Source organism: Mobula hypostoma, chromosome 20 (genome assembly GCF_963921235.1).
Source record: "Mobula hypostoma chromosome 20, sMobHyp1.1, whole genome shotgun sequence".
Classification (NCBI taxonomy): domain Eukaryota; kingdom Metazoa; phylum Chordata; class Chondrichthyes; order Myliobatiformes; family Myliobatidae; genus Mobula; species Mobula hypostoma.
The window spans coordinates 59,288,309-59,304,529 of record NC_086116.1 but is presented as its reverse complement, the minus strand read 5'-3'; the positions used below and the strand labels follow the sequence as shown (position 1 = coordinate 59,304,529).

Sequence of the window (16,221 nt, the reverse complement as noted above, 5' to 3'; positions counted from 1 at the left end):
AACACGGCCCTTCTGACAAGCCTTTTCTATTTCCTGTTGTAATTTGTAGTTCACACCACTGCAGCTGTTTGGAGGCCTATAAATAACTGCCATCAGGGTCCTTTTACCCCTGCGAATTCTTAGCTCAACCCATAAAGATTCTGCACCTTCCGCTCCTATGTCACCTCTTTCTAATGACTTGATATCATTTCTTACCAATAAAGCCACACCACTCCCTCTGCCTACCTTCCTATCCTTCCAATACACCGTGTATCCTTGGATGTTCAGCTCCCAGAGACATGCATCCTTTAGCCACGTCTCAGTGATGGCCACAATATCATACCTGCCAATCTGTAGCTGTACGACAAGATCATCCACCTTATTCTTGATGCTGCGTGCATTTAAGTATAACACCTTAAGACCAGTATTTGGTACTTTTCCCTTTGATTGCACTGCAACTTATCCCAATGGCTACAAATTTGCCCCATCACCTGCCTGTTTTTCCTGACATCTTTACTGCCCATCTCTAGTTGCCCTTGAAAAGGTGGCGATGAGTTTGAGAGCAGAAATATAACTGGTTGTTTTTAAATTTGGAAGAGAAAATTCAAATCCTAAACAGAATTTTAAATTTATTTTTGTTTCAGAATAAAGACATTCAAATGTCTTTCATTACCACAGGATCTCACAAAGCACTTTAGATATAAAGTTGCGCAAAAGACCATACGACATAGGAGCAGAAGCAGGTCATTTGGCCCATCGAGTCTGCTCTGCCATTCAATCATGGCTGATCCAATGCTTCCAAACCCCCACCTTGTTCCCCATACCCTTTGATGTCCTTGCTAATCAAGAACCTATCTATCTTTGCCTTAAATGCACCCAATGTCTTGGCCTCCACAGCCGCTCCTGGCAATAAATTCCACAGATTTACCACGCTCTGACTAAAGTAATTTCTCTGCATCTCTGTTCTAAATGGACGCCCTTCAATCCTGAATTTGTGCCCTCTTGTCCTAGACTCCCCTACCATGGGAAATATCTTTGCCATATCTAATCTGTTCAGGCCTTTCAACATTCAGAATGTTTTTATAAGATCACCCCTCATTCTCCTGAACTCCAGGGAATACAGCCCAGGAGTTGCTAGACGTTCCTCATACGGTAACCTTTTCATTCCTGGAATCATTCTCATGAATCTTCTCTGAACCTTCTCTGATGTCATAATATCCTTTCTAAAATAAGTAACCCACAACTGCACGCAATACTCTAAGTGTAGTCTCACGAGTGCCTTATAGAGCCTCAACATCACATCCCTGCTCTTATATTCTATACCTCTAGAAACGAATGCCAACATTGCATTTGCCTTCCTCACAAATGACTCAACCTGGAGGTTAACCTTCAGGGTATCCTGCACAAGGACTCCCAAGTCCCTTTGCATCTCTGCATTATGAATTCTCTCTCCATCTAAATAATAGTCTGCCCATTTATTTCTTCCACCAAAGTGCATGACCATACATTTTCCAACAATGGTATTTCATTTGCAGTTCTTTGCCCATTCCCCTGAACCATCTAAGTCTCTCTGCAGGCTCTCCGTTTCCTCAAGACTGCCCATTCCTCCAACTATCTTTGTATCATCGGCAAATTTAGCCACAAATCCATTAATCCCATGGTCTAAATTATTGACATACATGGTAAAAAGCAACAGTCCCAACACTGACCCCTGTGGAACTCCACTGGTAATCCCTTTATTCCCACTTTCTGCTTTCTGCCAATCAACCAATGCTGCACCCATGCTAGTAACTTCCCTGTACTTCCATGGCCTCTTATCTTGCAGCACCTTGTCAAAGGCTTTCTGAAAATCCAAGAACACCACATCTATGTTTGGCCTATCTTGTCATGTGCCTTCAGGTACTCCATAATCTCATCCCTAACTATCAATTCCAACACCTTTCCAACCACAGATGTCAGGCTAACAGGTCTACAGTTTCCTTTCTGCTGCATTACACCCTTCTTAAATAGTGGAGTAACTTTTGCAATTTTCCAGTCATCCGGTACAATGCCAGAATCTATCTATTCTTGAAAGATCATTGTTAATGCCTCCGCAATCTCTCCAGCTACTTCCTTCAGAACCCAAGAGTGCATTCCATCAGGTCCAGGAGACTTATCCACCCTCAGACCATTAAGCTTCCTGAGCACCTTCTCAGTCATAATTTTCACTGCACAAACTTCACTTCCCTGACACTCTTGAATGTTCGGTATACTGCAGACGTCTTCCACTGTGAAGACTGATGCAAAGTACACATTCAATTCCTCTGCCATCTCTGCAGCTCTCATTACAATATCTCCAGCATCATTTTCTATTGGTCCTATATCTACCCTCAACTCTCCTTTACCCTTTATATACTTAAAAAAGCTTTTAGTGTCTTCTTTGATATTAGTCGCCAGCTTCCTTTCATAATTCATCTTTTCTTTCCTAATGTCCTTCTTAGTTTCCTTCTGCAAGTTTTTAAAAGCTTCCCAATCCTCTACCTTCCCACTAGCTTTGGCTTCCTTGTATGCCCTCTCTTTTGCTTTTACTCTGGCTCTGACTTCACTTGTCAGCCACGGTAGTGTCCTTCTTCCCTTTGAAAATTTCTTATGTGGAATATATCCGACTTGCACTTTCCTCATTTTTCGCAGAAACTCCAGCCATTGTTGCTCTGCTGTCCTTCCTGCTAGTGTCCCTTTCCAGTCAACTTTGGCCAGTTCCCTTCTCATGCCATGGTGATTTCCTTTATTGTATTCTTTTCAAATATTATTATCCAAAATTAACAAAAGTACATCGAAGTAGGCAATGAAGTAGGTTCAACTTCTAATTTTCCCCAAACTAAGACATAGCATCACTTGAGAGAACCATTGTGATAAAATGGGAGCCGATGTATTCTTCCACTTCAACAAAGTGGCCCTCCTAGCTATCAATGTAACAAATGCAATAACATGTTGGTCAGACAAAGAGATACTGCGGATATTTTGATGAATTATTCCAAAAAGCGCAGTTAGTTTGTTAGGTTGTAAATTAATTTTAAGTGCTTTAAAAATTGTAGAAAAAACTGACTTCCAGAACTGTTCCAGCATAGAACAGGACCAAAACATGTGTGTCAGTATAGCTGTCTCAGTTTTACATCTATTGCAATAACTATCAACATTAGGAAACATTTTAGACAATCTCTCCTTCGTCAAATAGTAACGATGTACAATTTTAAATTGAATCAGTGAATGACTAGCATAGATCAAAGAAGAGTTAACCAACTTCAGAATCCTCGTCAAGTCTTCCGTCATAAAAGTCAAATTAGGTTCCTTTTCCCAATCTTGTTTAATCTTAAATAAAGGACACTTATCTCATTGTAATAGTAAATCATAAATTCTTCCAATGGAACCCTTCGTCAAAGGGTTCATACTTGTAATAGTATCTAAACAGGTCAGCATCCAATATGTAAGGAAAATTACTTAAATATTTTTGTAAGAAATGTCTAACTTGAAGGTATTGTAAAAAGTGTGAGTATGAAAGAGAATATTTATCAACCAATTGTTCAAAAGACATCAGTCTATCTTCTTTAAATAAATCCAGAAAAGAATTAATATCTTTATTTTTCCAAAGTAAAAAAACTGGATCACTCAAAGGCTTAAAAAAGTAATTTCGATAGATTAAACTACAAAGTTTAAATTTTTTAAGATTAAAAAATTATGGAACTGGAGCCAAGTTTGTAAAGAATACTTAATCACAGGGTATAACTTTAAATTAGCAACTTTAGCTAATTGTATAGGTAAAGCAGCTCCCAATAACAAGGTTAAATAAAACTGTTTCACAGCTTTCAATTCCAAATCTACCCAAATTGGCCGATCGTTCTCATCAACCCAGTGTAACCAAAAGGACATATATTGCACATTAACAGCCCAGTAATACATTCTTAAATTAGGCAAGGCAAGACCTCCATCCTTTTTCAACATTTGTAAGTGACATTTACTAATTCTTGGTCTTTTATTATTCCAAATAAAAGATAAAATAATAGAATCAATCCGATCAAAAACCTTCTCAGTCAGAAAAACAGGGACATTCTGAAATAAATATAAAAATTCTGGTAAAATCATTATTTTGACTATATGGATGCGACCAACAAGTGAAAATGTAAGTGGGTTCCATCTACTAAATAAATACTTCATAGAATCTACCAAGGGAACAAAATTAGCTTTATAAAGATCCTTATATTTTTCTGTGATTATAACATCTAAATATCTAAAGGAATCCGTGACTTTGAAAGGAGTATTATTATATATAGAAACAGATTCATTTAAAGGAAACAGTTCACTTTTACTAAAATTTATTTTATATCCTGAAAAATCTCCAAATTCATTAAATAATTTTAGCAAGGCAGGAATAGATTCCTCGGGATTGGATATATAAACCAGTAAATCATCAGCGTACAGAGAATTCGTATGAATGGTTTCATTCACAAGAACCCCATAAATATCTTTAGCCTCACGAAGAGCAATAGCAAGGGGTTCTGGCATTAAATTAAATAACAAAGGACTTAATGGACAACCTTGTCTTGTCCCCCATGAAAGCTGAAAAAAGGGGATCTACAGTTAAATTAGTAATAACAGTAGCAATAGGCATTTTATATATCGTCCTAATCCAATTATTAAAATTAACACCAAAGCTAAATTTCTCTAAAACATTAAATATTTCCATTTGACTCGATCGAACGCTTTTTCAGCATCCAAAGAGACGACGCATTATGGAGTTTTAAAAGAGGACAAATATATAATGTTAAATAGTCTCCGAACACTTGAAAAAGAATAACCACCCTTTATAAAGCCGGTTTGATCTTAAAAAATAATTTTACCCAAAATTTTCTCCAACCGATTGGCCATTATCTTCGACAGAATCTTAGCATCGACATTCAATAATGAAATAGGCTCCACGAAAGACGGCGAAAACGTACAAATTCCATCCAGAATGGGAAGAGGAATTTCTATTTACCTTGGTGAAAGACAAGTGTGTATGCATGTTGTGCCACCAAACACAAGCACTGACTAAAAGAGGGAATCTGGAGTGGCACCACAACACCAACCACCAGAAATTTAAAGACACCCACCCCCCAAAGAGCGCAATCCGCGCCAGCAAAGTTGAGGAGCTGAAATCAGGGTTGAAGGTCCAGCAATCGTTTTTCACAAAACGTGCTGCTCAAAATAAGGCTGCTATTGAAGCATCATTTTGTGTAAGTCGCCTTTTGGCTAAACAGAAGAAGCCTTTTACAGATGGCGATTTATTCAAGGAAGCAATGGCTATTACCGCAGAGACTGTTTTTATTGACTTTAAAAACAAAAACAACATCACAACCGCAATATATAATATACCGCTTGGCCCTGCAACAGTGACAAGGAGGGTAAAGTCACTGTCAGAGAACATGGATCGACAAGTGTTAAAAGACTTGTCATTCTGTGAATATTTTTCACTACAGTTCGATGAATCCCTGGATGTAATGCAAACAGCTCAGCTTGTTGTATTTGTCAGAATGGCTTTCCAGGATTTTACAACAAAGATGGACTTCCTCGCTCTTTTGCAATTAAAGGAGAGAACGAGAGGTGAGGATATTTACAATGAGTTTTAAAAATATGTCCGTGAAAATGACATCCCCATTCATAAACTGGTGGCAATAACTACTGATGGGGCCCCACAATATGCAGTGTACACATTGGTTTTATAGCACTAAAAGTCAGTGCCTACTTCGGGTCAACTTATCTATGTGAAATTGCATTTTCACAGATGAAAATTATTAAATCTAAGTACAAGAACTGTCTTACTGACAGACACCTCACAGACTGTCTCAGACTGGCTGTCTGTAGTTCGGAGCCAAATTTCAGGGAACTAGCAGAAAGTATTCAGCCCCAGTCATCACACTGAGTGCAACAGTCAATTTTTATTCATTTATTTTTCCTGTTGAAATAAAAGTAAATAATGAAACTTAGAATTAAAGGTGTGAAGTATTGTAATATTCTTAAAGAAAGACAGCTATGGCCTGTTTGATATGCTAGTTACAGTGTTTTCTTGTTTGAATTAATTTGAAAGTTTGACAAAGTATTTTGTGTAATTCAAATACAATTAGCCCAAATAAAAGGCCTCAAATTGGAAGTACAATCTGAGCTATATTTTCTCTAACGATTTAGTAGGTAGATCTTGCCTTTCACTAAGGTCAAGGTAGGGGATCTTGGGCTTAGAAAGGTTGGTGACCACTAGGTTAAAGGAACAAGTCCCTTTATCTTCTTTTTCTCAGTCGAATGTCAGAATAACCATTTAAAGTCATACTTGAACCATAGATCTTCTTTCCAAAAAAAACCAATGATATGCAATAATGAACAATTCCCCTTATCTTCTTTTAATAGTCTCTCAATGAAATGTCCAAGTAATCATCATAAATCTTCTTTCCGAAATGTCAATAATATACAGGTAACCAAGCAGTCTTTCAAGACAGTTCATTCAGCAGCTGCAGCAGATATAGTTTGAATGAATGCCAGTGAAAGTTTAGGATCAAAAAAATATATGAGGAGGAGAATTAGGAAGAAAAACTTTAATTCTTGTTGGGTAAAGCAGTTTCTTAACATATGCCTGTTTCATTACCAAAGCAAATTTTGATCTTTGTTCCATTACCTCCTTCGGATAATCCTCATAAAAACGGAGCTCAGATTCCTTAAATCTAAAAACTTTCTGGTTTTCTTGCCTGTCGCATTATCTGATCTTTAATTTTAACGTGATGAAAACAAACCAAAACAGACCTTGGTTTATTTAGATCTTTAGATTTTGAAGTAAAAACTCTCTGCGCTCTTTCTGTAGTAGGCGGCTGTGATAATATGGTAGGAAACAAGGTATGAAAAAGCTTATCAAAGTAAGCAGTTAATCTCCATCTTCGGCTCCTTCTAGCAGCCCAACAATTCGTATATTCCTTCGGCAAGACCTAGTTTCCAGGTCTATAACCTTATTTTGATATCTTTCCAAACGAGTTGTAGTTTCAAACAATTTTTGCTTAGTTATCGTCAATTCCTCTGCGTGTGTAATAACTTGAGTTTCCAGATCTTTAAGTTTTCCCAGAAATGACTTCATTTCATTACTATTCTTTTCCAGTTGGTCTTTAATTGACCCATTCTGATCTTTAATTGAATTCAGCGTCCAAACGATATCTTCAGCCCACGATGGCATTTCATCAGATCTTTCCTTTTGCATCTTTCCTTTCCCATTACCTTTATCACTAGGTTCAGACAAGTTCGTCCCCCTCCTCATAGACAAGGACATATTGTTCCCCCTCAAGAATCAGCAAATAAAAATCTTAAATTCGAAGTTTAAACTTGGGGAAAGGAACAAAACTGGGAGCAGCACAAAAACTGCTGCTACTCCACTTACAGACAGGCGCAGTCTCCGTAATTTCCTTTATTCCACTGAAATACCGACACATTGGAATTTTGTTTCTCCTTCTCAGATTTCAAAGTGAACTCAAACATTTTGTGATCACTGTTCCCTAAGGGTTCCTTAACCATAAGCTCTCTTTATCACCTCCGGATCATTGCACAACACCCAATCCAGCACAGCCAATCCCCTAGTGGGCTCAACAACAAGCTGTTCTAAAAAGCCATTCCTTGGACATTCTACAAATTATCTTTCTTGAGGTCCAGTACTGGTCTGGTTTCCCCAATCCACTTTCATGTTAAAATCCCCAATGATTATCATAACACTGCCCTTCTGACACGCCTTTTCTATCTCCTGCTGTAATCTACATCCTGGCTGCTGTTTGGAGGCCTGTATACAACTGCCATTAGGGTCCTTTTACCCTTGCTATTGCTTAACTCAACCCATAGAAACTTCCGATCCTACGTCATCCCTTTCTACTGATTTAATATTATTTCTACTACACAGGGCCACATCAATCCCTCTGCCTACTAACCTATCTTTCCGAAACACCATATATCCTTGGACGTTCAGCTCCCAATGGCAGCCATCCTTTAGCCAAGTTTCAGAGATGGCCACAACGTCATACTTGCCAATCTGTAGCTGAATTTCAAGATTATCCATTTTATTTTTTATATTGCCTGCATTCAAACATAACACTTTCAGTCCAGAAAACAACAGGAATTCTGCAGATGCTGGAAATTCAAGCAACATACATCAAAGTTGCTGGTGAACGCAGCAGGCCAGGCAGCATCTATAGGAAGAGGCGCAGTCGACGTTTCAGGCCGAGACCCTTCGTCAGTTCGTCCTGACGAAGGGTCTCGGCCTGAAACGTCGACTGCGCCTCTTCCTATAGATACTTTCAGTCCAGCATTTGTTGCTTTCTGTTTTAATTGCACCACACCTCTATTGCCCTGTAACTCATCCCACTGGCTGTGATTTTGCCTCATCTCCTGCCTGTCCTTTCTATCATCTCTGTTTTACATTATCTTTGATTTATTTCTGTTTTCCCCTTCCTCAGCCCTATCACTCCAGTTCCCATCCTCCTGCCAAATTAGTTTAAATCCTCCCTAATCGCACTATTACACTTGCCTGCTAGGATATTGGACCCCTTTGGGTTCAGGTGTAATCTGTCCTTTTTGTACAGGTTGTACCTCCCCCAGAAGAGGCCCCAATGATCCATGAACCAGAAGCCCTGCCCCCTACACCAGTCTCTCAGCCAAATATTAATATGCCTGCCATGCTATTCTTACGCTTGTTAGCGCGTGGCACTGGCAGCAATCCTGAGATTACTACCCTGGAGGTCCTGCTTTTCAGCTTCCTACCCAACTCCCTGAATTCCCTCTTTAGGACCTCCTCCCTTTTTCTACCCATGTCATTGGTACTAATGTGTACCAAGACTTCTGGCTGTTCACCCTCTCCCTTCAGAATACTCTGCACCTTATCTGAAACATCCTGTACCCTGGCACCTGGGAAGCAGTACACCATCAGGCTGACAGAACCTCCCGTCTTTTCCCCTCACTATGGAATCGCCTATGACTAACGCATTCCTCATCTTCTTCTCTCCCTCCTGCACCACGGAACCAGGCTCAGTGCCAAAGACACGACCACCGTGGTCGTCCTCTGTCAGGTCACCAGCCCCCTTCAACAGCATCCAAAACAAGATAACGATTACTGAGAGGGATGGCCACAGGGGTGCTCGCTACTATCTGAGCTCTTCCCAACCCTTCCCTGACAGTCACCCACTTATCTAACTCCTGCACCCTCGGGGTGCCTAACTCCTGTAGCTCCTATCTATCTCCTGCTCACTTTCCCAAAGCTGTAGGTCATCAAGCCGCAGCTCCAGATCCCTAACACAGTCTCTCAGAGGCGGCATCTCAGTGCATTTGGTGCACATGTGGCCATCTGGGAGACTGGAAGAATCCCAGGATTCCCACATCTGACACCCAGAGCAAAGTACTGACCCTACAGACACGCTCTCTATTCCTCCGGAAAAAAACGAAGTGCACAACTGTCATTGGCAGAATCTCAAATGGTGACGAGGCGCACAGAAGTGAGATAGACTTGGCTGGTTAAGGGGTGTAACAACAACAACTTCGTACTCAATATCAGTGAGACCAACGAATTGACTGGTCTGAGGAAGAGGAAGTTGGGAGAAAACACACAGTCCTGGAGAGCTCAGAAGTGGAAAGGGCGAGCAGCCTCATGTTCCTGGGTATCAACATCCCTGAAGGCATACCCTGAGCCCAACACATTGATGCAATTACAAACAAAACACACCAGCGAATATACTTCATGAGGAGTTTGAGGAGATTCTGTATGTCAGCAAATCACAATATCTGACATCTTCAAAAGATGATGCTTCCAGTAGGCGGCAACCATCATAAAGGAACCTTACCATCCAGGACATGCTTTCTCATTACCAGCATCAGGGAGGAGGTACAGGAGCCTGAAGAGACACACCTACCAAGTTTTAGGAACAGCTTCTTCCGTGCCACCATCAAATTTCTGAACGGTCCATGAACAGTACCTCACCATTTTATTCACTTATTTTTTAAAACATTTCTTATTGTAACTTATCATAATGTTTATATGTACTGCAGCCGCAAAACAACAAGTTTCACGACACATGTCGATGATCACAAACCCGATTCTGATCACGGAGTAACAGAAAATACACAAAATGGGATGTCACAGGATGTGTTTCATGTAATCCAGAAGCAATGTTGATCATTGTACTGGGAATAGTTCATGTGCTGTTCTTCAAAATAATGCCGCTGGTACTTCCATCCATCTGAGTAATAAGCAGGGCTCTATTTTCATCTCTGTCAAGCAATGGCACTTCTCACAATGCACCACTCTATGTACAACACTGGAGTTTCACCCTTATTTTTTTTCTGATGAGGTGGGAATACTACCTTAAGAATTTTTTTGTCCTCTGCACTCCTGGTGTTCGTCTTTTTTTAAAAATGGGTTTTTTTTGGATTTATTGTTTCATGGCTGCCTGTAAGGAGATGAATCTCGAGATTATATAATGTATACATACTCTGATAATAAATGTACTTTGAACTTAGAAATAAGGTGTGAAAATCACACATATAAATTACAAAAATTATAGAATTTCTTGACAGATAAAAGTTAGATTATGTAATCATTCTTACAAGCCATAACGCAGGAAGTAAGCTAAAATTGTTTGGTTAATAATTCAGATTTCCAGGTTTTCTGGTCCAAAGTGGAGAAATAACTTTTTAGTATGATACAAGTGCACTATGATGCAACACAGAGCGTCACAGGAAGTCATTCCTGCCTGTGGCCATCAAACTTTACAACTCCTCCCTTGGAGGGTCAGACACCTTGATCCAATAGGCTGGTCCTGGACTTATTTCCTGGCATAATTTACATATTACTATTTAATTATTTATGGTTTATTACTATTTAATTATTTATGGTGCAACTGTAACGACAACCAATTTCCCCCGGGATCAATAAAGTATGACTATGACTATTACAGGCCAATTCAAGAATCATAAAGGAACATACAGAAGGTCAAAGCAACAAGATGATGCACAGATTCAAGCTATTCATTGTTGTCACTGATAGATGTTAGACCATTGCCATGAACTGTTCAATCAGAATTAGTGGTATCACTGTGGAGACCAACAGACTCCAGGCCAAATCTTACAATGAAGTAAAAGTCAATATTTCCAGCTAACTGGACCAGTCCTGACGAAGGGTCTCGGCCTGAAACGTCGACTGCACCTCTTCCTACGGATGCTGCTTGGCCTGCTGTGTTCACCAGCAACTTTGATTTGTGTTGCTACAGATTCTGGGGTCTGTTTTCTCCCAACAAGAAACAATCCACCCTGGTGTATTTCAAATCATAGTCAGAGACTTCAAACAGGCTTGCTTGAAGAACTACTACTACTACGTCGACTCAGGCCTAGGGGGCCGGCATCGGGACCCTCCACTTCTCCCTGTCCCTCATCAGTGTGTTCAGTTCATCTACATTAGCCGTGCCGCTGTCTTCTAGGAGTGTGTTGATCATAGTCTTGGGAGGGCGCCCAGGGTTCACCCTCCCATGCTTGGGCTCCCATATGACGACTAGGCTGGCAGGTAGCTCGGGGTGGCGTAGACAGTGCCCCGCTAGTTGCAGTCTTCTCGCCTCGATTTTAGTGGTGAGCATCAGTAGGTCGTCATAGAGCTCAACGTTCCTCATGTGCTGTTGCCAACACATGTCAAGAGCCACCTGGAGCATTCATGTATAGCAACCATCCAGAGACTTTCGCGTAGTCTTGGTGAGTGTCCACGTCTCGCATCCGTATGTGAGCATGGGCTCTATGACTGCTATGAAAATCCTCTTTTCAAGCCCTCTGGTCAGGTTCAACTTCCAGATTTCCTTCATGTCGTTCATAGCCCTCCACGCCAGCGCCTTCCGTATCTTTATGTCCTTCTCCGAACTCATCATTCTTGACCGGAGGTACTTGTATTCAAAGACATTCTTAATGGTATCATTCTTTTATAGTCTTGAGTATCTTTGTCGCAGTTAAACGCCATGTATTCTGTCTTTTTAGCGTTTAGGTGAAGTCCAACTTCACTGCACTCAATTTCCACTTTTGTCAGTAGCTGCTGTGCTTCCTCCATCTGGTCAGAGAGCAGGACTATGTCATCTACAAAATCTAGATCTGTGAGCGTAACTGGTCTGACGCTTTTGGTTCGTCCTGGTTTTATGGTAAAACCAAGCTTGTCATGATCTTTGGTAGCTTGTCACAGAGCGTAATCAAGGACGATTATAAAGATGTAGGGTGCCAGAGTGTCTCCTTGCAGCACACCAGCTAGGAGCTCGAATGCTGCTGTTTCTCCGTCTGAAGAAATCCCTGTCCAATTACCATCAGCATATAACCTGTAGCACCAGAGGTCCCAACCTATTGGGACCACTGTTATACTAAGGAATACTTACTGTTCCATGGCCGGACCAACATTTCAATAAATCACACACATCAAAGTTGCTGGTGGAACGCAGCAGGCCAGGCAGCATCTCTAGGAAGAGGTACAGTTGACGTTTCGGGTCGATAAATCAGATCACTTGGCTGACCTTCTCCTACCTGAATACAGGCAGAGGCTAAAGAGCAAAGTTCCAGAGATTACGACAGCATAGAGGTGATCACCGGAAGCAGAGGTATGGCTATGGGATTGCTTTGTCAGTGGACTGGGCCGTGTCCAAGGACTCTTCTGTGGATTTAAATGAATACACCACAGTGGTAACAGACTTTATTAAAACAGCCTTAGACGAGTGTGTCCCCACAAAATTATTCAGAGTCTTCCCCAATCAGAAGCCCTGGATGAACCATGAGATCTGAAGTCTGCTGAGAACCAGATCAGAGGCATTCAAGTCTGTCAACCAAGAAAGTTACAAGAAGTCCAGGTACGATCTCTGGAAAGCTATCTCACGGGTGAAGTGGCAATTCCAGAACAAACTTGCATCAATAAAAGATGTTCAACAGTTGTGGCAGGGCTTGAATACTACAACCCCTTTTAAAATTAAATTGTGACATAGGAAACAGTAGGGCGTCTGAATGAGCTCAAAGCCTTCTATGCTGGCTTTGAGTGTCACAGCATGCTGGAACCACCACAAACTCCAACATCCCCCAGTGATCCTATGATTTAAGTATCTGAAGCTGATGTGCGAGCAGGCTCCAGGAGGATGAACCCACAAAAAGCATCCAGCCCAGATGGAGTAACTGACCAAGTACTAAAGGCCTGCTGAAGAACTGGCTGGTGTGCTCACCGAGACCCTGAACTCCTCGCTTTGGCAGTGTGTGGTATCCACTGGCTTCAATTATACCTGAGCCCAAGCACAGTGTGGTGATCTGCCTCAACGACTATCGCCGGACAGCACTTACATCTACAGTGACTAAGTGCTTTGAGTAGTTGAAGATGAAACATGTCAACTCCTGTCTAGCGACTTAGATCCGCTCCAACTTGCCTACCAGAGCAACAGGTCCACAACAGATGCCATCTCACTGACTCTTCACTCAACCCTGGAACATCTGAACAGCAAAAATGCATACATCAGCTCTTTAATGCCTACAGCTCAACATTCAATACCAACAACCTTGCAAAACTAATCAATAAGCACCAAGGTCTGGGCCTCAATACCTCCTTGTGCAGTTGGATCCTGGATTTCCTCACTTGCAGACCCCAGTCAGTCTAGATTCAAACATCTCCTCCATGATCCCCATCAGCATAGGTGCACCACAAGGCTGTGTGCTTAGCGCCCTGCTCTACTCGCTTCATACTTATGACTGTGTGGCTAAGCACAGCTCCAAAGCCATAATCAAGTTTGCTGATGACACCAATGTCAAAGGTTGTGATGAATTAGCATACAGGAGGGAGACTGGAAACCTGGCTGAGCAGTGTTGTAACAACAACCTCTTACTCAATGTCAGCTGGTTATAGACTTCAGGAGAAGGCAACCGGAGGTCCTTGAGCCAGTCCTCATCAAAGAATCAGAGGTGGAAAGGATCAGCAACTTTAAGTTCCCAGGTAATATTATTTCAGAGGACCTGTCCTGGGCCCAGCACGCAGGTGCTATTATGAAGAAAGCACAGCAACACCTCTACTTCCTTGGAATTTACAGAGATTCGGCACGACATCTAAAACACTGACAAACTTCTATAGATGTGTAGTGGAGAGTATATTGACTGATATGGAAACACCAATGCCCCTGAACGAAAAATACTACAAAAAAATAGTGGATAGGGCCCAGTCCATTCAGGGTAAAGCTTGCCCAACTATTGAGCTCATCTATATGAAATGCTGTTGCAGGAAAGCAGCATCCATCATCAGGGAATCTCCTCCCCCCCCCCCCAAAGGACCCAGGGCATGCTCGCTTCTCGCTGCTGCCGTCTGGAACATGAGCCTCATGAGTTTCAAGAACAGTTACTACCCCTCAATCATCAGGCTCTTGAACCAAAGGAGATAACTTCACTTGCCCCATCATTGAAATGTTCCCACTACCAATGGGCTCCCTTTCAAGGGCTCATCATCTTACGTTCAAGATATTTATTGCTTGCTTGCTTGCTTGCTTGCTTGCTTGCTTATTTATTTATTTATTTATTTATTTATTAATTATTTCTTCTCTTTGCATTCGCACAGTTCGTTGTCTTCTGCACTCTGATTGAATGCCCTAGTGGGTGGTCTTTCACTGATTCTGTTACGGCTATTATTTTACAGATTTATTGAGAATACCCACAGGATTGTATATGGTGGCATAATTGTACTTTGATAATTAATTTGCTCCTTAACCAACTGTCAAAGGGAACAAGGATCACCTGGCCTTGAATGAAAACAGTCGAATTCGCGTTCAGCCAGACACTCCATTGGCTCGGAGCTAATCTACCACAGATATAAGAGCACCATTCATTCCTTTACCCTCACCTGACCAACAGCTCCAGGAACACAACGTTGCTACTGCACCCCAGAAAGACTAGGCCAATGGCGAAGCCCGGGTGCATGGTGCCCCTTGTACCGTCTTGTGAGGGCTGATGAGTGTTCAGTCGCCGCTGACTCCAACCCACGACCCGTTTGTTGCTCCCGTTCCTCCCTTCGGCCGCACAGAAGCAACACGTCCACCGATCAACAATCCTTTTCGTCTTCCCTCGCCGACCCTGGCCCGTCCTACTGCGCATGCCACACCTGCAATGCGCGCCGGGAGATGTAGTTCATAGTTACCTTCAGCCCTGTTCTCCTCGTGCGTACCGGGACTTGTAGTTCAATTTTCCCACTCCTCGGTCAACTGCCCGGTTTATTGTTTCACATAAAACTACAATTCCCAGAATGCTATATGAGCGCCTTGGGAACATTTGTGACAACAGTAAGAAAATTAACTAAGAAACCCAAAGGTAAAAGCACTTTACAAAAATAGCAATTGTTTGTATTTTTTTGGCAGGGGATGTCTTTAATTGTAAAATATATTTTCCCTGAACGGTAAAGCTCCACGTTCCTTTTAAGTTTCGTCTCAAATCGAGAGAGAGTTGAATTGCAAGGGATTTGCTCAAATCTCACTCAGAACTGTTCAGCGTAAAGTCCAGTTTGACATATACACACACACACATCAGTGTTCTGGAATATATTTTGTGATTTATTTATTAGTTTATATGTGGTAATATTTATGTGTTGTGTGTGAATTATATTGTACTGTGTTATGCACCTTGGTCCCGAGGAACGTTGTTTAGTTTTGGCGGTATAGATTATAAGGTTGAATGACAATAAATTTGAACTTCAGAAGATTCCATGTCACTCAGAGCTACAGACTTATTTCTTGCAGATGACAATATTTGCTTCTCCGGAGAGTGGTGGGTGCTTGGAATGTGCTACCAGGGGTAGTGATAGAGGTAAATATATTAGGGACATTAGACAGATGGAGGAAAGAAAGATGAAGGGCTTAGTGGGAGGGCAGGGTTAGCGTGATCGTGGGTCGAAGCGCCTGTACTGTGCTGTACTGTTCCATGTTCCATTAACACGTCTCAAAAATTCGTGCAAGTATCTACAATCACAAAGCTTATTTCAATACAAATTGGAGTTGACCAGAAGCATCATGAAAAGTCAAAGCAGTGACTTGCAACTTTCAAATACCAATCACGACATACACTCAGTGGTCACTTTATCAGGTACCTCTGTACATAATGAACTAGCCACTGAGTGTACATTCATGGTTTTCTGCTGCTGTAGCCCTTCCACTTCGAAGTTCAATGTGTTGTGCCCTTCTGCACACC

General features: G+C 41.5%; 1 protein-coding gene across 1 annotated transcript in view; it reads right to left on the bottom strand.

Moving 5' to 3' along the window:
* Positions 1 to 15,120, bottom strand: part of slc35b4 (solute carrier family 35 member B4) — a 60,845-nt gene extending 45,725 nt beyond the window's left edge. Inside the window, exon 1 of the mRNA XM_063072198.1 lies at positions 14,885 to 15,120. Within this exon, the coding sequence (XP_062928268.1) occupies positions 14,885 to 14,961 (77 nt within the window). The 5' untranslated portion in view covers positions 14,962 to 15,120. The remainder of the gene's footprint in view (positions 1 to 14,884) is intronic.
* Positions 15,121 to 16,221: the final 1,101 nt, after the last annotated feature.